The sequence below is a fragment of the Coturnix japonica genome, chromosome 2 (genome assembly GCF_054131305.1).
Source record: "Coturnix japonica strain WE chromosome 2, WE-NBRP24, whole genome shotgun sequence".
NCBI classification, from domain to species: Eukaryota; Metazoa; Chordata; class Aves; order Galliformes; family Phasianidae; genus Coturnix; species Coturnix japonica.
The window spans coordinates 54,682,746-54,707,371 of record NC_140664.1 but is presented as its reverse complement, the minus strand read 5'-3'; the positions used below and the strand labels follow the sequence as shown (position 1 = coordinate 54,707,371).

Here is a 24,626-nt window from a genome sequence, read left to right as displayed (position 1 = left end):
CATCTATATTTGGTCCAAAGTGCTGAATTGACACAACAGTATAGATACAATAGATACAGAAATGAAATGTTGATACCTCCTCCTATGGTTGCAGATCTCGTTAAGGAAGCATCCTCCCGTCCTTCTAGTTGCCTTTTAAGTTCTTCTGCAGATTCAGAATGGAGCTGCAGGAAGTGTTTTATGGCAGATGAAGCTTCATCTTTCACTGGGTTTATCATTCGTTGCAGAACTGGGATGTCTTCCTGTCGGACTCGCAAACAAAGTTTTTCCATCTCTCTCATATTGGCTCGAAGTTGCTGTAACAGTTTTAACATATTTAACACCTTCTGTGGTTAGGAAGCAATTATCATTTTGATCAATTACATTTCCTAAGCGAATAAACTAATAAACTAAGAAATAAAACCCCTGAAAGTCCCTAGTTTAAAAGAACCTTTTTGTTCTTGGCCAGCTCTCCTCTAGGTCCATTCTTCTTTCCAGCCTGCACTGTTGCAATGCTTTTGTTTCACTTACCAAAGACCCCTCCTAATGCTGTTACAGCCGTTGCCTCCAGTCACACACTAAAACCACCTCAAACCTCTCCTGGCTCTCCTAGATTCTGCTGTTTTATGACCAAGAGCCATTCCCTGGTCTTTTTGTACTGCTCCTGCAGAAAAGTCACCCCATAAAACTCTGCAAAGCAGCCCTCGCTTCACAAGCCTCAACTTAAAGCTTCTTCCCCCTGATATCTGTTCTAAATCTACCCTCTTCCAGTTTAAACCATTTCCCCTTGTCCTGTTGCTACCTGCCCTTATAAAAAGTCCCTCCCCAGCTTTCCTGTAGGCACCTTCAGTTACTGGAAGGCTGCTTTAAGATACTTCCAGTGCTTTCTCTTCTCCAGATCGAAGAGCCCCAGCTCTCACAGCCTGTCCTTGTATGGGATATGCTCCAGCCCCCTCATTATCTTCATAGCCCTCCTCTGGACCTGCTCCAACAGCTCCATGTCCTTCTTGTGTTGTGGGCTCACAATTCACCTAATTCACTTTGCAATTATTGAAATAATTCCAGTGTCTGTGACTGGTGTCACAGTCCTCTTGCCAAAATATATACACAAGTTGCATAAAGTCAAGATGCTATCTAAATAAAGTGACTGCTTCTTAGATTTAACGCACTTCAGGATGCAACAGTTTGTGATCCTCATTTTTCCCCAAACTACAATTTTTATTTTGTAAGGACATATTTATGGACGAAGAAGAAGGATTATTAAGACATATCTCTTTAATTACAAGGGTTTAAAGTGGATAGGAACCACTTACAACTAGCAAGAATAACCTATATGCAGGCATTGCCCAGGGAGGTGGCAGAGTCACCGACCCTGGGGTTATTCAAGGAACACCTGGATGTTGTGTTGAGGGACATGGTTTAGTGGGAGCTATTGGTAATAGGTGAACGATTGGACTGGATGATCTTGTAGGTCTTTTCCAACCTTGGTGATTCTATGATTCTATCTCCTGTAATATAAATTTTAGTCTAGGGCATTTAAAATCTGGAAATGCATACAACTTCTCTTTCTCTCAAACATGAACAAAAGAAATTGATAGCCCAAATTATACTACTCGTTGTTTTAGGCCACTGTTTTTTTGATTTTGTTTTTTTAATAAGACTTCAATAAAATCTATATTCACTGCATTACATTTTAAGGAGATATACTGATTTATATTATCCATTCTGCTATTTACCAACTGTTTTAAATATTTTTCTCATAGCACAACAAAAGAATGGAGAAACAACAGGGAGTGGCTAGGAAAATAAAGGGTTTGTTTTTTTTTTCCAGTAACAGAAACCAGGTTCAGGTAATAATAATGCCCTAGGAAAGCAATCTTGTGTACCTGAAAAAGCAGGAAGTAATTGGAACTTATTTATACAAACCAGCAGAACTAACATTTTTAATGCGCTTGAAAAAAATTATAGAATTATAATTAGAGAAGGAAAATAATTCTACAACAAATTCAAGTAATGCCATATGGGACACATTAGCCAACCAAAGAACTATTGATTCATAAAAATCAAATTAATACAAGAATATTCTATCGTATGCTTAAATTAATACCATTACCAGTCAATTTAGGCTATGTTATTTAAGGTTAACCCCAGGTAAAAACAGCAATTAACAACAGAATAAATAGGGAGATGGACACAAATAATTTTGCAAGATATCAAGTTAAATTGGAAATGTGGTGCAATAATTTTCCATATACATTCCTCTTAATCTTTCTCCCATGAGAACTGTATATTCAAAGGCCTCAGTGAGAACTCCTCAGAGCCCTCTACAGGCTGAACAAGTCCAACCCGAGCAGGACATGGGGAAATGGTTTTAATTTAAAAGAAGGAAGATTTAGGTTGGATGTTAGGGGGAAGTTCTTCACTAGGAGAGTGGTTAGGCCCTGGAACAGGCTGCCCAGGGAGGTTGTGGATGCCCCGTCCTTGGAGGTGTTCAAGACCAGGTTGGACGGGGCCCTGGGCAACCTGATCTAGTAAATGTGTATGTTTGGTGGCCCTGCCAGGCAGGGGGGTTGGAACTACATGATCCTTGAGGTCCCTTCCAACCCGGGTCATTCTGTGATTCTGTGAACCCCCCTCAGCCTGTCTTCCTAGGAGAGGTGCTCCAGCCTTCCTCTGGACCCACTGTGTCAGGTCCACATCCTCCTTGTAGTAGGGACCCAGTCACTGTACAATGACCAAAGGTGCTAGAGTTCAAAATCTTCAACAGAACCTTCAAGAGATAGAAACCCCAAAGCATGGCTCAGTCTAATCCTTAGTTTCACTGCACATTATCATACTGCTGATCAAAGACAAATATTTGCGAGAAAGAAGAAAGAGGAATCAAATCACGGTATTTGCATATTTGGTGAAATGCAGTTTTAGTACCCCTTGGTCTGTGGATTTGGAAATGACTCTCATTCAATTTATTGTCAATTAAACAAGCTAAATGAAATCAGCCTAGCAAGGGCCCTATGCCCCGCTGTGAAGAGAAGCATCTCAGGAGCTCACCAGGGTGAGCTTATCTAACTTGGTTTCAAAAAGACTTCTTCAAGAAGAGCTACAGCCTTCTTGATATACTACAGTAGGATTTCATTATCCTAATTGCCACAGTTCCTTTCTCATGTCTAACAGAAATGCAGAGGAAAGCACGCCCTGCCCTCTGTGCAGCAGTCTTTCAAGTCTGCAGGTGGATAACATGCCACTGTCAGACACTTCTCAAACAAAGAAATACTAATTTTTCTGCCTTTACAAGTAAGTTCCATTTTCTCAGTTTCTGATCATTTTCATTGCTCTCCCTGAATACTATGTAATGTGCCCATACCCTCTATAAAAGAGTGGTGTCCAAACTGGAGAAGTCCTGGGATCCTACTAATGCTGGCCAAAGAGTCTGTATGATATTGTGCACTGTCTGCTCTCTGGCTTATATATCTCATGATGTTATTTGGCTTTATTTTTGGTCATTGTCACTGTTCTAATCTACAGAACTACTATCTGCAGAGCTTCACATGCTGGATTTACACTGTCAGTGTTTCCTGCCTAAGGACTGTCTTTGTCCCTATCCAAAATCACACTGATCTCAGCATCGTTGTACATTCTAATCCTGTTCTCTCCAACAGAATCCCCAAGACTCCCACAACTTTACACTGTTATACAGCAGGAATAATATTAAATGGCTATTACTTAATGCTTTCACCCCTAGGAGTCAGAGGACTTTACTGGGATAAGGTTCACCATTCACAAATGGGTATAGAACTGAGGTAGGGACACAAAGTGACACCTCCAGGGATGGAGCATCCATGACCCCTCTGGGCAGCCTGGGCCAGCACCTCACCACCCTCATAGTAAAGAACTCCCCCTGACATCCAGCCTAACCCTTCCCTCCCTCAAAGCCATTTCCCACCACCAGCTCATACTTGAATATGTTACACCCAGGAACACTACCAGAAACATTGTACTAGCTACACCAGTCTCTTGAGTGCAAGTGACTTCATCCAAAAAAAGAAAAAGAAAAATAAAAAAAAATAAAAGAAAAAGGAAGAAAGAAGGAAACAATGGAACTCCCATGAAACTGCAGGCAAACACATGGTGACCTGCACTGCCATGTCATGGAACTGAGCCTGGGCCAAGGGCAAATAACAGCACAATGGAAAGACGTAGTTACAAAGAGCATTAGGTACATCACAGTGCTTCAGTGTTGACCCAAGAAGAGGCCCTGACACAAGGATAAACACCATGTCTGCAGCATGGCTTCACCTTACATGAATGTCAACAGAGTGTGAGGAGGCCAAAGCCCTTGAAAAAGATAGAACTCGAGTTTCAGGATCATTTTATATTAAGACTTCGGTCTTTTCCACACAACATGACGTATCTCCACTGGTTCTAGAAAAATTTGAAGATCTATCTAAGGCAACAGAAGCTACTTTAACATTCTTCATGGAAGCATCTGCTTCAGACACCAATCCTTGACAATACTGATACCCCAGAGCAAACAGAAACTCCAGCATTTTACTTACACTTCCTCCATCAGCCTACACAGCTCCCAGTGCCACCAACTAACTGAATCATTGTGATCAAGTCAGTATTACATTCAGTCTCTTCCATCCTTATTCTGTTTTTCTTCTTTATTATCATTACGTGTAATGTCATACGCTACTTCCAACTACTTCAAACGATTTATGCTGAAATAGTACACAGAAGCCATGCAATCTGCCACTTCCAGTGAATCAGTCCCTTTTTATCTCCTGTCTTCTGTGCGTTACTCAACACTCCTTCCACTCTGCACACTGTTGTTTAAGAACCAAATAGCGCCTCTAAAGAAAGCTACCATCCAAACCTCTCTCAAACACAAATAACATTTTTAAGGAAGTATTACAGTAGCTTAGCTGTGTAAATGTACTCTCGTCATCACTTACTTTCTCTGACTTCATTCAAAGTAACGTTACATAGGATATATGGTAAAAATTTCCTGGTATAGGTCAAACAGACTCTCAATTAGGGCTATATGCACCCTACAGATAGCAACAGGCTGCAACAGTGAGCTGATTTTACACAACCCTTCATTGATACCACAAACAATTACGTATATAAGAGTTGTTTTCTCAGGGTGTCTTCACGCCCCACACACAGATTTTCCATTTCCTCACTTTCCTTTTTAGAAGTTTTTCCTGTGGCATTCAGTCACCAGAAAGAAGAGGTATAAACTTATGCTCATCTATGCTTCTATTAGAATTTTGACCATCGTCAAACTTAAAACAGAAGTAATTATTCTGGGTAAACTGAAAATTCAGAAAAATGGCTAATTATGTGCACATGGATTAAATGTAGAGTGGCTGTGCATATATTTGTCTAAAACCTGTGGCGGATGCCTTGGGTCAATATTGACTTAGGGATTCCTAATGTATTTTTACAACATCTAATTTTGAGAGCAAAGTGTGTGCTGCGGAGAACATTTGGTATCACAATAATTAATCTGATTTCTTCGCAAACAAACAGATCACAAGTCCATTGGTAAACATTTAAACAGCTTACAGCAAACACATTCTACATGTCATATAATTTATTATCAACTACTCCAGACTACTAACTATTTAATTAAAATAGAGAGCTAGTCTACGCTTCTTGCAGATCTAGATCCTTATTTGGCCCTTTGGGTATCAGAATGTGATCGGCTCAATGCAGAACTTGCATCCTGATCTATAAGCAATGAGCACTAAATAAAAAGGAAGAAAATTTATTCTGACTGAAAGTGAAAATCGCAGGCTTTAAGCCCAAGCCAAACATAAATATTTCTGAAGACAAGTATGATATTTTATTACTAGGAGACTTCATGTGTTTAAAAACATCCTCAACATGACTGCTGTTTCTGTAATTTTTGATAGTTTTGTCATGGTAGACAAATGACACTGATCATGAAACGCCCCAAGACAAGCCTCTCTTACCCTTCAGCTGTGAATGTAGATTAGAGCAAAGACACAGGCAAACACCTGAACAGGACTGATTTTGCAAATAGTTATGGTTGACTATGCATGAAGTCACTGAGATGATGCCATGCAGACAAATGGGTCTGGTGCTTCATCCTTTGAGAATACAATGCATATAATAATAGATTTGCACATCAAACTAGTAGCACAGATCTTCTGTGTCTGATCTGAAACTACTTCATAATTAATACACAATATCAAAAAAACTCACCGTAAATTTACACAAAACAATTCAATATAAGAACTTGAAAAGATGACTAGAAATTATTTGTTCAAGAACTGTGAACATTCCCACTGACATGTATCCCACACACCAAAACATTTCGGATGGGATTTGCCTCATAGGACTAAATGAGGAAATCCCAAACCTTTTAAAGAAAGCAACACAATATCATATTTCAGGCAACCCCCCCTGTCAAATATACTTCTCTGCAAGGACCTGCCCCCTAAGGCATCAGGTATTATATATGTAATTTATTTCCATGAACATCAGTATGATTTTCATATTCTTACCTGAACTGTTCGTCCTGCATTAATGTGCTCTTCATGCAACCTGTCCCAGAGTTTGCATCTTTGATACTAAAAGAAAGAAAAAATACTCCATATAATTCCTGTTTTTCCCCTCCCAAGCGACTAAGAAGAAAATGGAAACCTTGGTAAATAACCACTTTAATTTTCCCAAACTGATAGTTAAAAAGAGCTGAATCATAGGCATTTCTGCTACAAAATGAGAGAATTAAAAGGCAGTGTATTTTGTGGATAATTTTGCAGAACGTATTTTCATTGAATTGCAGATAATCCCGGTTTTGGCACTGGTTCATAACAGCAATGAAATACAGCAGTATCCCGACACTGCTGTGGCATAAATCAGTTGGTGGTCAGTAAAAGGAAAGGAAGAACAAGGAAAAAGGAACAGAGGGGGTGGGGACTGGTCACATAGAACAACAAGGTATCTGGTATTATTTACAAAGAGAATAACCCTCATTACACAACACTACTGTTAACATTTACACTTTCCCTTTTTACTATGTAGTTACACTGTTACAATGATCACCAAGGCAAATCTGGCACCAAAGCTCCACTGGTGTTTTAATGGGAAGCAATCCACATAGTACTTTACACAGGACAGAGCAGAGTCATTATTCCATTAGCTAAGTGCAATCACTGCATATCAACACATACAAACCTTTTCATTGTTAAAATGTATCAATCCCTGCTACTGCCTGTTGACCTAAGTAATAGACCTTCCAGTTCAGTCATCTCTGAAGAAGTAACTAGTACTTCTGAGGGTGAAACAAGAAGGGTTTGGGAAATACATATAGATAAATATAGATATTTTCAGTTTCAACTCACTGCATTATAACGTTCACATTCACAATAATAAACATTTTTTGAGTTAAGAAGAAAAATAATTCCTCAGGAAACACTTCTTGCTTCTCAGCATTTCTAGAAATCCCCAGCAAATGTATGGCCTCAAACACCACCACAAGTGAATGCATACACATCAATGACATTTGTGTGGTCAGAACTCTTCCTCATTGACTTACCTTTGTCACCCATCAGAAAGCAGGCCATACTACCATCCAGTGTTCACCTTGTTTGGCTCAAGGACAAAACAGACAGCAAACCTTGAAGACTGATACTACCTCACCTCTATTTAGCATTAAGAAATACACATAAAACTGAGGTCCACTAATTAAAAATGCCTACAGAATACTCACATATTTCATTTGTGCTACAGCCAAATAGTTCTACCCATATCAGAAATGCAAAACATAAGGTTATTTTTAGACACTCAATCCCTTTGCCTGCTTGCCCTTTTCTTTTTCTAAGACTGTCTTAAAAAGACTTTCACGTTTATGTTTTGAGTCCATTCCATTTCTTCCAGAAAGCATTTACTAGACACGGAAAAAACTCAAAACTTTTCAGAATGCTTTCTGCATTCACTTTAGTAGCAGGCTAGATTTTAATTATTGTCAATGTAAATAATAGAAATCCTAGGCGAATATATACATTGGGATGAACACTGCATTTAAGACTCAGATTTCCGTGCTCCTCATTTTGTGTCATTTCTCTTTCAACCATCTTCTCACCATATCAGTGGGCCCATGCCAAAGAGAACAAGTGTTTCACAAACTACTTTACCTGAGTGCAACAGAGAAAAGATTGCTATGGTTTACACTAATTCTTTGTTTTTTTTTCCTTACGGACTGCTAACCATTCCCAGCACAGTTCAGGATAGCATGCCAAAACCCCCAACTTTCTTTCACCTAAACAGGGACGAACAAAGTTGAAGCTCCTTTGGATAAGCATGCATCTTATCCCTTGTTTCAGAAAGGAAGATAACAAGAAATCTGAAGGTAAGAAAGAAAGAAGGAAGGGAAGGGAAAGGAAGGGAAGGGAAGGGAAGGGAAGGGAAGGGAAGGGAAGGGAAGGGAAGGGAAGGGAAGGGAAGGGAAGGGAAGGGAAGGGAAGGGAAGGGAAGGGAAGGGAAGGGAAGGGAAGGGAAGGGAAGGGAAGGGAAGGGAAGGGAAGGGAAGGGAAGGGAAGGGAAGGGAAGGGAAGGGAAGGGAAGGGAAGGGAAGGGAAGGGAAGGGAAGGGAAGGGAAGGGAAGGGAAGGGAAGGGAAGGGAAGGAAAGGGAAGGGAAGGGAAGGGAAGGGAAGGGAAGGGAAGGGAAGGGAAGGAAAATATTGTTTTAAAACCCACAAGCATAGATTAACAATTCCTTAATTTTTAAGTCTTTAGAAAGTTACATATGGAACACTGGACTCAAAACAGTGTTTCACTGTCATCTTTGAAAAGCAAAACTACAATGGTGGATTTATGGTATACGCTTCCTGTGGAAAGGTGTACTCAAGGTCACATTTCATTATATATTGATTTTATAGTTTCTTCAAACAGTGATTTAGTAGATTAATTGTTTGGACTATCTCTGGAACCTCAGGTTTAAATCAATATTCATGAAATGAGGTTAGAGATATTGGCTTCATCATAAGTAAATAATGTTGCTGCTCTAAGCAATTTGACATAATTAGTGATTTTTGCTTAAAAGTAGCCTGTAAAATAAACAAGAGCAGATTCTACAAAATTATCCTTTTACCCCCAGGGATATTTGGTTTGCATGGCTGAAAGTTAAATTTACAAAAAAATATATTTTTGAGAAAACCTGTTAAGCTGCTGATGCTGACAGCTCACAGAAATACTGTAACACATTCATTATGGCTAAAATGCATAGAAAAGATATGAGTGTATATCACTACGGAAGTATTTCAACCAAACTCTTGCAAGAGTTCTAATAATCTAAAACTATAGTGAGGGAAAGATTTCAAATGCAGGTTGAAAAACGTTTATGACATATTTATCAGTACACAGTTCTGAAGTCTTCAGCATTGCTGAATAGCTCCTGACACAGTTGCCAAGTGTTTACTTAAAAGTTTTATCGGTTGGTACTTATTACTAAGTGGAGTTACTAGAAACAATTCAAATATCAAACCTGCCAAGACTTGCATCGTCTAGAGATGCTGAAATTCTTTATTAACATTAGCCTGAAATCAGAAAGAGAAATATGTATTAAACGTTACTCCAACTTTTGGCTTTCATGAAACAAATGTCCTGGAGGAAATGAACTTAACACCTTAATTTTAAGATCAGTTTACAAATACTTACAAATACTGTTCTGATATGCAAATTTCTTAAGTTGATTATGTCAGTGTGAATGATCTGTTCAGTCAATAATCTAAATAAGCTGAAGAAATGCCCCCAAATACTTCTAGATTGCATCAGATTTTTATATTAAAATATCAACTACTCAATAAAGCATGGTATTTCATTGGGGCCAACCAATGCCATCACAGGAACATTGGTTTGCATTTCCTATAATTAAATTGTGGCTAAGAATGAGCTTCTCTGGCAGTGCTTCAAAGAAAGTGTTAAATCACGAGTAATCTAAAGCCTCATTTCATCCCCAGCGCTACTATTTTCTGAATTTTCTTCTAGACGTGTCCTTATAAAGATTCCCCTTCTGTCTGCACACAAGAACTGCTTAACTCATTTGAGTTGCTGGGCCAGTAAAAACGCCAGCTGATCAACACAAGGCTGACTTAAGTGGAATGAATTTCACCCCTTTCCTGACACCGTGGTAACACTATCTGGCTAGGTACTGCATACTTATTCCTTGTTTAAATACCTAAGAGACTTCCAGTAGCACCAACCAGTAGCTGCCTACCCATCCTCACCAGCTCGGTGCTGCTGCTAAGTGCAGCAGCTCCCAACATCATCCCTCACACTAATCATGTCTTTGTTTCTCAATACAGCGCTCAGAGCCATAGGAAGCCCCTTGGTAGGGTGTTTATGGATGCTAATTAAGCGAGGGTGTGATTGTTTGGGTTTTTTTTAACCTATATGGACATTATTTGGTAAATATTTGGCTCAGCTCCCCCTCCCACCAACACATCATTTTTCCATTGACCACTGATTTGCTCCTCTCAAACAAGGCTGCAGCTTTTGAACCATCCCATATTTATTGACCGTATCACTTCATTTCTGGATGCCTTCCTCAAGACTTTGCATGAATGCTGCACATCACCGCTCCGCATTCACTGATGCTAATGATGCTAACTAAGCACTGCTCTGGAAATACATCAATCAGAGAACTGCCCTAACAATAGCATTTTTAAACCTAGTTTTACCTGAAGCCAAAAACCTCTGCCTCTGTGCAACCAAAAGATCCCTCTTTATGTCGCTTTCAAAGGCAGCAGGGAAACTTCTGGTTAAGAGAAAGAAAGCAACAACTTAGCTACCAAGCCTGTCTCTACTTGAACAAACAGCCTGCATGGAAAAAGCACTACAAAGCTCTCCTCTAAGCACCTCCTGAATCCCATCCTATTGTATATCGTTCTTTACCACTAACTAGCTCTATGGCCATGCACACCAGAATATGCACACACTGATCCTAGAAGCTTCTCCTGAGAGATTTAAGAGTTGAGGCTCCTTGCTTCTCCAGTATTCTCACTCAAAAGCAAGCTAATGCTGACTCTGAATCGCTACTGCTCTGGAGTCTGGCTGTAGCACAAAGTAACTCAAGCAATTGTTCTTAGTGGGAGAAGCTGGAGGTCAGCTTCTGGCCACTAGAATAAAATGGGGCTGCTGCAAAGTGGAAGGAAAATGCTGAATCCACTGGCATCTAGGTAATAAAAGGTATTAGACAAAGAACAACAAAGCACAAACATGCTGTGACTGGAAAAATACAGTTCACCTCATTGAAAAGCCACTGCTTCAGGCAAATATTGTACTACTAAACTTTACAATTTGTGAATATTGCAGTTCATATCCTAATTGAATCCTTAATACACTCTTAAAAGGAAATAACCCAACTATTATCTGCCATCATTAGTCCTCGCTGTACCAGATCTTCCTCCTGTCTCAGTTTTTTCTATCTTCTCATGGTCAATCACCATTTCTGCACCATCAACTTCCATCCCAAGGTACTTCTTCACCATTCTTCATCTAGGAATGAGCTAGGAAGTTTCCTTGTGAGCATGCCCCAGCAAAATCCTTCAATAACCTTTGGTAAGTAGAGTCTAATCAGCATCTACTGAGCACCTGCAAACCTTATTTTCCAGAACCATCTCTCTTGATCAAAACACAGCACACTTCTAGAGGCACAGCAAAATATGCAGCCTTTCCAAAGACCACTCCACAAACAAACCACAAGTTACTGCTCCAACACCATCACTAAGTCTCAAAGAAATGACTACCAATAACCTACTGTTCACTTACAATGCCAAAAATGATTCTTATAAGAATAAATGGCTACCACTTAAACACATTATTTCCTGACTACATTCTCAGAAACAATACAAAGATTTGTTTTCCCTCTTCCCCATCCTCAAGCTACTAAAGGCAGAATCTTGCATAAAAAAAGTCATCCAAAAGATTGCCCATTTGCCAAAGTTATAGTAAAGTAACAAGCCTTTCTTCCAAGTCACTTACTCTCTTCCTTATTTATTTATTTATTTGGCATCACAGAATTGCAGTTGGAAGTTGGGTTGGAAAGAAACTCAAGAGATCATCCATTCCAACCCCCTGCTAAAGCAGGTAGCCTACAACAGGTCACACAGGTAGGAGTCCAGGCTGGTCTTGAGTATCTCCACAGGAGACTCCGCAACCTCTCTGGACAACCTGTTCCAGTGCTCGGTCACCCTTACTATAAAGAAGTTCTGCATGTCAGTACTGAACTTCCTACATTCAAGTCTTAGGCCATGACTCCTTGTCCTATCATTATACACCACTGAGAAGAGCCTGGCCTCATACAATTGCCTCCCTTTAGATGTTTATTAACATTAATACTTGTTTTAGCGAATCTCTTACCACTTTTCTTGACAAACCAATTTCTCAGTTTCCATCTACGTATATATATGTTTATTTATTTATTTTTAACCAGTAAACCAAAAGAGGTGATGTTCAAATCTGATCACATACACAGATAATTGTTACAACTGTCCCCAGCACTGCTCTGGTAGCATCAAATAGCTCTTACTTAAATAATTTCTGATGATGGTTAAAGAGTTAATACAGCAGTGTGGATACAGCCACTCCATTTCACAGAACAAGGGAGTTTAATAATATGGCCATTAGCCATTTCATGCCACAACTGCCCTGAGCACATTTATTTTATTAGTATTTTAAGCATATACAAGTATTTATCTTGATAGTGATTTTTCATGGAAGCATATTCAGTTTCATTATCACATGCAAACTAACATCAACCAAAGGCACTTAAGCATGACAAAATCCATGCGTTACCTTTCAGCGCGATTGCTGTAAAAAGAACTACATTAGCAAAAAGTGAACACTAACCTTCTCAATATTTATTTGGTGTTTTCTTAATCTTTCCAAATCTGTTGGAATCGCCACTTTAATGAACTTCTGAATGGCAGGTTCAATGCGACGGAGCTTAACTTTTTCATCATCTTCAGACATCCTAAAAGTGCCTTTTAAGGTAGGCAATACTTGCTACTTGTCCAGGATACCTTTACCAAGGTAAAACTCCCTAAAAGAGAGAGAGGGGGAAAAAAATTGCAGGCTTACAAGAATAATTTTGAATAATAACAAGATAATTTTGTAATTATAGTACTGTATAAACAGAGGTTATTCAAATTTTCTTTCTTTACATTCTTAACAAAAACAAGAGATTGAATTAATGGTGGTCATGTATGAGAAAGTTTTGTCATGACTGTGTCAGAGAAGATGTGCTGACTTAGTTGTCTTAAATTTCTTGCACTGCAAAAGCACCTTCAGCAGAAGGCTTTCCCTGATTTTACTCTTCCAGTAACCAAATTAATTTAAAATATTTGACTTAGCATAATCCTCCTGTTTACAGATAAGGCTTAGAGGAATATAACAGGTTAAAAAAAAATCATTTTTTAGGCATCCAAGCATATTAATATTATTAAAAGTATACATTATTTTTCTCATGTCTAACCATAGACAGCGGGCAGTCCCTGCCTTCATACTTACACTGGAGGGATAACACCTATAAATTCCCTTAACCTTCAAAGGAGCCAAGTGGTGAGTGTCTTCCGCCAAGGCAGGGGAAAAGACGAAACAACTTCAGATAAAGAAAAGCTGGGTTACAGAATCACAGGATGACCCGGGTTGGAAGGGACCTCAAGGATCATGTAGTTCCAACCCCCCTGCCTGGCAGGGCCACCAAACACACACATTTACTAGATCAGGTTGCCCAGGGCCCTGTCCAACCTGGTCTTGAACACCTCCAAGGACGGGGCATCCACAACCTCTCTGGGTTTCCACAGAATAGTCCCAGACTTATCACATTTTCCCAATACAGCTCCAAATAAAACAATTTTGAGGTTTTCTGGTGTTGGGGGGGGAAGATACAAGAAGACTCTCCCCATTCATTTATCCCACCCAATAAGGAAGTTGAGGAGCTGAACAAGTAAAGGGAAGCCAACCTGTAAGACTTCACTGCAGAACTACCACTGGAACACCTTTTCCTGTTTCAGAACCGCAGAAGAAAACTATTTCATCAATTAATTTTGCAAGCATTACTAAATCATCCCCACTTCAAACTGCACAGAGATATGCCACCAAAGAGCCTTACAGATCCCCTTCTAACTCCACGCATTCAATATTAATAGTTCTTTGTCCAAAACTTCCAATAAACATGCAGTGTGCAGCCTCACTTCTTTCAGGAAGAGAAAAGAACTTTAAATCCTTGCATGTTGATTCACTGTTCCCATCATTCTAAAACCAGTGGGCCTGGTTCCTGACCCCTTTGAAAGAGCTACTTGTATCTCACGGCTGAACTCCAGCTTGAGCTTAGCCTGGATTCTCCTTGCCATGAACAAAAGATAAAAAGCATTATACCCCAAACCACAGTAGTTCCACTTTGGATGCACATTTAATTTCCTGGCAGCTTATAAGCTAATCCACTAGTTTATGAGCTAGAATTAATTAAAGCTTGGTTCCTTAGAGAAATTCAGTATCCAAGTAGTGCTTTTCTTTTATACAGAATCATGTTGAAGAAGGGATGACATAAATTCTTTGAACTTCCTGCAGTGTGAGCTAGTGGAAAACCACAGCTCATTCTGCATTAGAACAGCTGAGACCGAGTCAAATTCATCTTGATTTGGTACCTTTATTAATCACAAAATCACAGAATTATCAAGGTTGGAAAAGACCTAGAAGATCATCCAGTCCAACCATCACCAATACTTCCCAGTTAAATCATATCCCTCAACACAACAAAATACTCTAAATACCTTTACTAAATAACTACTAAACTGGAACTAAAAGTAAAACTATCATAAAAGAATACCATTAACTTGGTGTCTGCACCTAATACGAAAATCACCTATGTCTCTTACTATTCAAAATACCCTAGTGTCTTCAAAATTATTAAAGTGTACCCTATACAAAGGATTAGCCCATGGCCTCTTGTTTGAATATACTTCTCATGGAGTAATAGAGTCTGAGATGTTCCACTGATCTGATCTTTATTAAACAAATGCCTATATAAAGCACACAAAATCTTTACACAACAACTCATTTCCTCTTTCAAACAGGAAAGGTCCAAGCATCACACACTACCTTGTCTCGCCATTTAGATTAGATAATGTAAGGGGTAAAAAGATTTTCACGTATACAACTCCCAACAACAAAACTATCAATTTAATTCTGACAGCCACCCAGAACTTCCTCTATGGCAGTGCACAGAAATCACAGTCACACAGTTGCAGTCAATATGAAGTAAAATTCTTACAGTGTACAGTAACGTATCAAATCTTTCAGTAAATGCCGTTGCATGGAACAAATGTTAAGCTGCTGAGTGTCCTTCATTCCTCAGTAAAATATGCAGGCCCAGAACTTGGCTGAGATCTGCTGTTAGTGAGGAACGTGCTCCTGTGGTGGGCTACAACCACCACACACTTTGGCTCTGAACTTCATCTTTACCTGCTATCTGTGAAAGTGACCTGAGGCTGAAATAAAGCATTGCGATCTGTCCCAAAGCACTGACAAAGTGACACAAAAGCACATATAAGCTAATGGGACTGGGTGCTGAATGCAGGTCTCCTGTGGAGCCACCAGAATTGGTGGCTGTAGCCAACAGCCTGCAGATCCCAGTGGGTCACAACCCTGTGGATCACCCAGCAAAGCAAACACCATCCAGGCAGGGTAGTGGGTGTACGACTGTATTTGGGGGGACCCCAGCAAAAGCTGGGCACTGTGCATGGCTGACCTGCCACCTCTCGGCCAGGTGCAGGAGCACCCCACAGCACACACACCTATTCAACCACACAGAATCACAGAATTATCAAGGTTGGAAAAGACCTAGAAGATCATCTAGTCCAACCATTACCGATAATTCCAGGCTAAATCATATTCCTCAGCACCACAGCCAAGCGTTTCTTGAACACTCCCATGGTCGGTGACTCCACCACCTCCCTGGGCAGTGCATTCCAATGTCTGACTACCCTTTCTGAGAAGTAATACTTCCTAATGTCCAGCCTGAACCTCCCCTGACGCAGCTTAAAACCATTCCCTCTAGTTCTGTCATCGATTACACAAGAGAAGAGGACAACCCCCAGCTCACGACAACCTCCCTTCAGGAAGTTATAGAGAGCTATAAGGTCTCCCCTGAGCCTCCTCTTCTCCAGGCTGAAAGACACCACACAGACACCAAAGGCACGAGACCAACATACAAACACGTCAGCACTTCTGGAGCAAAGCTGAACCGGAAAAGCGAGTTCCTCGTGGTCTAACAGCTACAATACGTGACCACAACACATTGCAACTCGCAATTAGAGCCCTACTTCTGACTTGCCTCTATCCCTGGAGTACAGTTGCAACAAGTGACCACGGCCCGTGCTTCCTGCACCCTGCTTACACAGGCAGCAAGGTGGGGGAGGGAAAACTGTTTCTAAGAGAAGGATTACATCCTACATTAAGGCCGAGGGTGGACGACTCCGATTCCTTTCTCCCACGCCGTTAATAAAACCTCGGGAAAAAGCAGCGCTCACACACACACCGCACTGCGCCGCTTTCCCGGGGGAGGGGAAGGACGCGCCGCCCGAGCGGGACGAGCCGCGGGGCCGCGCCGAGGGACGGTGTCCGACTCGAGGCCTCCAGCCGCGGCTGGAGAGCGGAGCGGCTCACACCCCCACCCCGCCTTCTCCCAGTCCCGCGGCGGGCTCCTACCGTACGGAGGATCCGCACTCAGGCCCCGGTCCGGCCTTCCCCTCGCTTCTGAGGGGAGCGAAGCGAAACCGAAAGCAGCCGGACTGCCATCGCCGGAACCCGGCGGCCTCTCCGGCCCCCTTCCTTCCTTCCGTCCTTTCTTCCTTCCTTCCTCCCTCCCCCTGGGTGCTCCCGCCGTCCCCTCGCCGCGACCCCTCACCATGTGGCGGCTGTGCCCGCGATGCCGGTAGGCAGCCGCCGCGCTGCGCTCCCCCTCGGTAGTGCGTGGCCGGGCCCCGCCTGACGTACACACACAAACACATTCACGAGCGTGTGACCAGACTGTGGCTCCGCACAGCACCACCCAAAACTCAAACCTCGTGTCTCAGAGCGTTGTCCGGACGCTCTATGAACTCCAGCCCTTGGGGCTGTGCCCACCGCCCTGTGGTGCAGACCCTGTCCCTGACCCCCAGCTGCCCCTCCCCTGGCACAGCTCCATGCCGTTCCCTCGGGCCCTGTCGCTGTCACACAGAGCAGAGATCAGAGCTGCCCCTCCGCTCCCTGTGAGGAGCCGAGTTTAAGTTGATCTTTACGTTCTGAACAAGATTTATGTTATCTGTCCATCTGTCTGTCATTCCATATCTCTTGGACAAGTTCTGACATAGTTTGGATAAAGTCATTCTGTTTACACTGCATGTATATTTTAAAAATGGTGAAGATCATTTGATAGCGTCACCAGTTTGGTACACAGAATCACAGAATGACCCGGGTTGGAAGGGACCTCAAGGATCATGTAGTTCCAACCCCCCTGCCTGGCAGGGCCACCAAACATACACCTTTACTAGATCAGGTTGCCCAGGGCCCCGTCCAACCTGGTCTTGAACACCTCCAAGGACGGGGCATCCACAACCTCCCTGGGCAGCCTGTTCCAGGGCCTAACCACTCTCCTAGTGAAGAACTTCCCCCTAACATCCAATCTAAATCTTCCCTCTTTTAACTTAAAACCATTTCCCCGTGTCCTGCTATTGTCAGCCCTTTTGAAGAGTTTACTCCTCTCCTGGGAGTAAGTTCCCTTCAGGTATTGAAAGGTACGGGTACTCCAGAAGAAACATGGTGCAGTCATTAAATGCACATAATGAAATGCTGCTGAATACACTTCAAGGGAAAATATTTGATTAAATACCTTGTATATTCGTTTAGTTCATAAAGGTAATAGTGTTGTTTTCATAGATTTCATCTAAGTTAGAACAGTATGCTATTTTCATAAATACAGCATAGACTACATAGTCTGTGTTGGTCATTGTAAGTGCATTAAAAACTGATTCAACTGGGAGCTTTCAAGAGAAGTGACTGTAAATGAAGTTTTATCATATGGATGTCTTTTGGGGAAGCTTTTTCTTGGCAACTCTTAGCAATGACTTAGACAAAATACGGAGTTACAAAGTTACGAGTCCGCTGCTGTAAATAGTAATAACAGTGAGTAATGCTAATGTCATTTGTAATATTTTTCTTGAGACGGTCCAGCTGAGGGCTGACATTCAAAATAAGGCCTCAGAGCCACCCTTGGAATCTGAAGGAGAGTAACTGGCATGAGGCAGCACTAACAGGAGCTTGGGCGTTATGGTACATAATGGGACATGAACTCCCAGAATAAAACCTTTGCTAATACTCTGAAACAAACCTAGAGAAACATCAAATGCAATTGGATTGGTCTGGGCTATTTTTTTTATTTTTTATTTTTTTATTATTATTATTATTTTCTCCCAAAGATATACTGTAGCTTAAGGATACAAAGTGGAAGTTCTGATGCAAAATATTTACGCAGGTATTCTGTGCAGTCTGATGTGGTGATATAATGACTACAGAATTATACTCTGCCTTTCTGTCCTTAAATGCCTTGGCTCCGAAAGAAGACCAAGAAGTCTATGTTCGTGTCAGCAAAAAAAGGAATAGGATATCAAGGTTGTTTCCAAAAAGAAAGATATCTTTGTTGCTTGAGTTCAGACAGGCTTTGTCTTGAAGAGCTCCTGGCACATCTCATTGTGCTCACAAGGTTCAAACCTGACTGTCCAGTTTTGCTACCGTTGTTAATGTAATCTCCCAGACAACCAAGCAGTGACTTCCAAGAATTCTGTATTTCTTCAAGGGAAAGAAATGACAATGCAAAATGCTATGGCAATCATATAAAGATCATCAAAGGAACAAGAGTTCCACCTTCAGGTCTGGGAAAATACTACCTCTGATGGCAAAAGGTACCTCAGAAAAATTGTCAAATGCAGATGGAGGTGGACTTGCTGAATTACATGCAGACTCAGGCTTGTATTGCATGTCTGTGGTCAGTATTGAAGGGCCTCTTGTAGATCTGATGACTGTGTATTCTTGTTCAGTTATCAGAGAAGCTGTTCTGTATCATCAATGAAGAAAAATGATCATGAAGACTCCTAGGAGAGTAGAGAACTCCTAGGAGAGTAGAGAACTGCTGCACATCCAGCTGAGGAAGAGCTTCCACGAGTTTATTCTTAGTCCTCTAATATATGAATTGAGAGGCAGGAACCAGATAAGCTAGATTCATTTAATATGGTTTATTCACTTTGTCTTCCTGCTCTCTGCTCAGCAATCTTTCCTTTATGTGCAGTCTCTGAGATAACTCTGGGGATGGCATTTCAGTGAGCATTACTCAATAAACACAGAACTTCCCAGATACTTGCATTATGTTCCCAAAGATAGATATTTTTCCAGTAGAGCATTTCAACATTCTGTTGCCTTTTTAATGCATTGTTATTACAGATACACTGTTTTCTCTATCAAAAGACTTGTGCTGGCAAGAGCTGGTAATAAAGCTTCCATTGTGTCATGGAAAACAGTCTTTTCTGTGTTCCAGCCAACATTGCTCTCTCCCACAGTCTTTAAGGAACTCAACATGGTTCAAATTGAGATCTCCTTCTAACATACGTCCCTGACAAAACCAGACTTTTTCATCAATTCTTGATGTATTTTGAGGCATATGTGGCAGCATTTTCTGAAACTGTTTTCATGATCTAAATAAAAGCTACTGTTAACAAAAGCTGTGCTATAGTTTTAGGATTGGTGGAAATGCATTTTAGTGTAATTTGCTTCAAAACCAGCTCATATTTGATCAAGAATCACCTGTATGATACTACAGAAAGAAGGGCTCCCAAATGATAATGAAACAGAAGTGGTTTACTGTACATTAACATATTCATCAAAACAATTACACTGAATTGAGTGTAAAAGGAAGAGAGAAATCTATTAGCACAAAGCATGTGGAGAGAAACATTTCCTCCCAGCTCACATGGGTTATTTTTGTCTTTTCCAGAATACTGGCAAGTCTCACGGTGATTTCCATCTAGAGTTTATAGCGGCTGCCCCAGAAACAGTCACCCAGGAAAGTCAGTGGCTACAGAAACTACCCGCAACACCTGGACCACAGCAGAATTTCCCTGCTGACAAAAGCATTGCTTGCTGCTAAGAGGTGAGAGCTCACACCTAGGGCACTCCTGGAACACACATGTACAGTGCTTTGCCTGGGGAGCCTGAAAAGGCAGAGCTCCTCCTGTGCTTCCCAGCAGTCCACCAACTGGCGTAGCCAAAAGAGATATATTTTCCAAACAAGTACTACTGGTTTTATGTCTGGAAGCTGCCACATTGCTGCAATTTAATGAAGACTCATCTTTTTTTCTTTTTTCCAACACATTCTCATTGCCACTGGATCTGCAGAAGTATTCTCACCCTTAAAACTATCCATCATCTTGCAGTATGTACCTTAGCAACAATATGTCAAATATTCTCAGTTTCATATGGAAGGTCACATAAGCAGTTTTACTTGACTGCAGGAGCAGGTTGAACCAATTTGACTAAAAAGTGCTTAGCAGGACTGTGTTTTGCACCCATTTGTCTGTTGTTATAGGGCTGACCTACGTCAGTATCAGCTCAAGCCAAATCCCTACAAGTCACCCTAACCTAAAAAGGAGTTTCCACACAAAACGCTTTTAGCAAGTGAAGTAAATGTTCATTTTTTTGTTTTCATATAAGGCCTTAGAAATTCTACATTATATCTTAGTGCCTTTCAAATCAGTGGTAGAATTTAGCAGGATGAGGATTTCATTCTTTGTCCAGATTACAACATTTCTGAATGCAAGAAGGTATAAACTGTAGTCGGCAGAAAAGAAAAAAAAAAAAAAAAAAAGGTGGTGAATCAGCTGAGCAAATATTCATTTTTACAATTTATCCACCATACTTACTAGTAAACATTTATTCTGTAAAACTATTCAGGCTTGAGAGAGGCATTCAGAATGTCTTTTAACTGCAGACCAGAGGTGTCATATCGTGGGTTTGCATTCATAAACAGATTCAATTAAAAGGCTTTAGAAGCACTTTTAATTGTTCTTTCTTCGCTAGGAAAATAACTCTGATCCTGCTGCTTTTCTAACACATGCAGATCATGAACAATGGTCTGGTCAATAAAAATTCCAGGGTATTTTAGGAATAATTTAAAAAGTAGAAAATCCAATTTTTCACGAACTGATTTGATGTTATGACTACTTCTAATACCTCTGGAGTTGTCTCTGCCTTCTTTGCTTCATCTCCTCCCCTTACCAGATAATCAGAAGGACAGTACATTGTTTAGCTCTGCCAAGAAGGTTGTTCCTGCCCAGAGAAGAGGTGAATAGGAGTTTAGCCCAGCTAGTTTATATTATGGGACATTTCACAGAATCATAGAATGGCCTGGGTTGAAAAGGACCACAATGATCATGTAGTTTCAACCCCCTGCTGTGTGCAGGGTCACCAACCACCAGATCAGGCTGCCTAGAGCCACATCCAGCCTGGCCTTGAATGCCTCCAGGGATGGGGCATCCACAGCTTCCTTGGACAACCTGTTCCAGCGCGTCACCACCCTATGAGTGAAAAATTTCCTCCTAATATCTAATATAAACCTCCCCTGTCTCAGTTTAAAAACATTCTCTTGAACACATTTCCTGGAAATTCTTTTTTTCTGGATATAAAAAAGTTTATTAGATTGTTTTTTTCATTTAAAATCTGTGTCAGCCTTCAAGTAGAAGCTTAAGTTAATCAGGAATTTCCCAGTCTGTATAATGACCTACTGATCTTTGTACAAGGGTCTTGTATGCCATCTAGGGTTGTATTGTCTCCAGCAGCGCTCACAAGTTCATAATGAGCGGAAAGAAAGAATAAGGCAATCATTCCTCCTTAACATTCTCTTAGCCTTTCATTTTTTATTTTTACTTTTTACATTTTGGGTATCCTGAACCAGATATGCTTTGTTTCCCCATTAACTCCAGTAGATGTTTGTTCCATGTGTTCACCCCGTCTCCCAAGCAAATGAAATAGAGTTCTTTGAGCCACAAAGCTCTTTGACAAGGATTTTCACACATTTGCTGCGTTACAAGCCTGGCTCTTTCTAGCAGATGATTCCAGTCCACCCTCTCCGTGCTATTCAGTATCACGTATATCTCATTTCTGGCCTTAGCTGTCATCTTGGGAGTCTGAAATGTCCTGGCTTTTTCAACCACTCCTTCTGGACACATTAGTGTACACATTTTATCATCCTTTTTGGTTTATTTCTCTGAGACTTTCCTTTTTTATTTTATTTATTTATGTTAGATGAGGGGAACAGAGCTGCACACTGTATTTATTCTGTGTGCATAAGACAGTTTTATTCTTGCAATACAATCTTGCAGTTGTATTTTTTGTTTTGTTGTCTGTTGTTTTCCCAATAGTTCCTATCATTTGATACATTTCTCCTTTTTTTCTTTGGTTTTTAACTGTGTCTAAAAAGTATTCCTGGAAGTCTCTGCTGTAACCCCAAGGTGTTACTTGGCCAGCTCAATGGCTGTCTACATAGCTTAAGAACTGTCCATACAGGAGCACTGAAAATGATTGAAAGCAGCATAATAAATAGTGAAATTCTACAAAGAAGTCTTTTCACTCACAAGAAAGAAGTTCACACTAGGAAGAGACAGGGTGAGTCAGAAGTGAAGAGAAGGAATGTCAAGTTAATACAACATCTCCTACTAAAGTGTAACCATCATTTCTAATATGTGGCAAGTGGCATCCAATTTTAAATGTAACTGAAACATTATCTTAATAAGTCATAAAATGTGATTTATCAAATCAGAGCCCTCTTTGGTCCTGCAATGCTTTATTTCTGTCTTGCACATCTTGTACTACCCATCAGTTTCTTTCTCTCTAGGGAACCCCATATGACCTGGATCTTTACAGTGATGCTTGCTGGTATTATCTTGAAAAGTGTAAGTTGCTCATGGCAGAAGTCAGACCCTTTTCTCTGAAAGACACAGAACGAGAAGTTAGTCACTTACAATTAATTCCATCAATGTCTTCTCCTTCTTGGTAGGTCTAAACCACAAGTTGAAATGCTGACATAATATAAATGGCCTAGGTTCAGACATCAAACGTGTTTCTTTCTGCCTCCCTAGGTTGTTCTGCTGCAGAGGTGCTCATCAGCATTTCTTGAAATGAAGAATGTTTTAGTGTCAGAGGTGCAAAGGTGAAGGATATCAAATCCATTGCAAAGTTATCATTTCAGTAGCTACCTCACAGGGAGTGTCTTTTATACACTGAAACTGTGAAGTTTTCAAGTACTGCAACCATAGAGTGTAGATGCTGCACAAACAAATATACATGATCCAAAGAGACTTAGCTCCCCACTAAGGGTGTTTTGTCAGTTGTTTTTTAATTTTTCTTTAATGTTTGAATATTGCTCTATTTACTTTTAATAAAACAGCAACATTGTGAAGCCCTGAATTTCAGTCTCACTGAGACTGAACTCAGAGAAAGAAAGAAAGCCTCTAAAGCCTATTTTAGTTTGAAACGTAATTGAAAGTTTGTATTTCTTGATGAGTACTTTGGGAGACATGTTCAGCTAGCTATGTGGAGAATTAGCCATGCAAGTGCCATTACTGCTAATGCTACTACTAATTTCCTGCACATTGCACTGAATATTTACATTTTGTGTAGTATTTAGGTGCTGATTTCTTACTGTTACACTCATCTGTCAAACAACAAAAAAAACCCCAAACATAAACTTGTGGGGAAAAAAATTTTTAGTTAAAGATGTTTATTTTTAAAATATTGTTATTATAATTTGAATTGAACCCTGAAGTATGACTAAAATTGCTTCATTTCTCACCTCAGAAATAGTAATTGGATTAATGTTCTGTGTGATACTGTGAACAGAGATATTTGCTTTGTGTGCAAAAGCTTAAGAGGGGCATTAAGAGGGGCATTAGCTTAATGCTTGGTTGGTGTAGTATGGGTTATTTTAGCAATTTTAAATCCGGGTGGCAAATCTGCCCACAGGATGGATTTCAATCATTTATGAGTGGTCATCTTCTACAACAGTCACAGATGGGTGAATCACTGGGCAAAAACTCTTCAATTGGTGTGTGGCTGTGTTGGGCGACTTTGCATAGCAATAGCATCATTTAACTAATCCTATCAGATCTCATCTTCAGTGTGTCTAACTGCTTTATCTTGAGGGTCACCTCTTGAGTTGGACAGCAGTACCAAAGTGAGTAGGATGGAGGCGATGAATACAAAACAGCTCTTAGAAGCCTCAGGCCTCAAAAAAAAACCTAAGGCAATATTTCTGTGGTTCCAAGTGCAAAGTCTACAGTCCAACTTCCTTTTACAGGTAGTTTCTTAGATCTCTTAGGTATTCTTCGAAGTAGGAATTTTTAATGCAGCTGTTTTTCTTAGACTTTTATTATTAATTTTACTTCTTCATGACTAATTTCTGACTTGTCCAGTCTCTGGCTGTGTCTGCTCTTCAATAGCAATACTTGTCACAGTTCTCCTAAGTGATACAGTGAAGTGGTGGAGGAGGGAGGATCCAGTATCTCAGGGAATCACCTTCTTGTCCTTTCCA

The 24,626-nt window shown here is 40.6% G+C and overlaps 1 protein-coding gene and 1 long non-coding RNA gene across 11 annotated transcripts in view; one reads left to right on the top strand and one right to left on the bottom strand.

Annotated features, from left to right (window-relative positions):
* The window catches only part of STX17 (syntaxin 17), a 26,252-nt gene extending 9,191 nt beyond the window's left edge, over positions 1–17,061 (bottom strand). For 3 of the 9 annotated variants that reach the window (XM_015855095.3, XM_015855102.3, XM_015855103.3), the window contains exons 1-4: positions 16,721–16,849; positions 12,860–13,052; positions 6,513–6,578; positions 77–296 (exon numbers count right to left, since the gene is read on the bottom strand). In XM_015855095.3, coding sequence (XP_015710581.2) covers positions 77–296; positions 6,513–6,578; positions 12,860–12,982 — 409 coding nt within the window. In that variant the 5' untranslated portion in view covers positions 12,983–13,052; positions 16,721–16,849. Of the gene's footprint in view, positions 1–76; positions 297–6,512; positions 6,579–12,859; positions 13,053–13,974; positions 14,029–16,465; positions 16,600–16,720; positions 16,850–16,919 lie in introns of those variants that run through there. The other 6 variants (XM_085539826.1, XM_085539828.1, XM_015855100.3 and 3 more) reach the window with 4 other exon arrangements.
* LOC146761816 (uncharacterized) overlaps positions 16,875–24,626 on the top strand; it is a 24,109-nt gene continuing 16,357 nt past the window's right edge. For both annotated transcript variants that reach the window (XR_014943452.1, XR_014943451.1), the window contains exons 1-2: positions 16,875–16,946; positions 20,037–20,192. This is a non-coding gene — a long non-coding RNA (uncharacterized LOC146761816). The remainder of the gene's footprint in view (positions 16,947–20,036; positions 20,193–24,626) is intronic.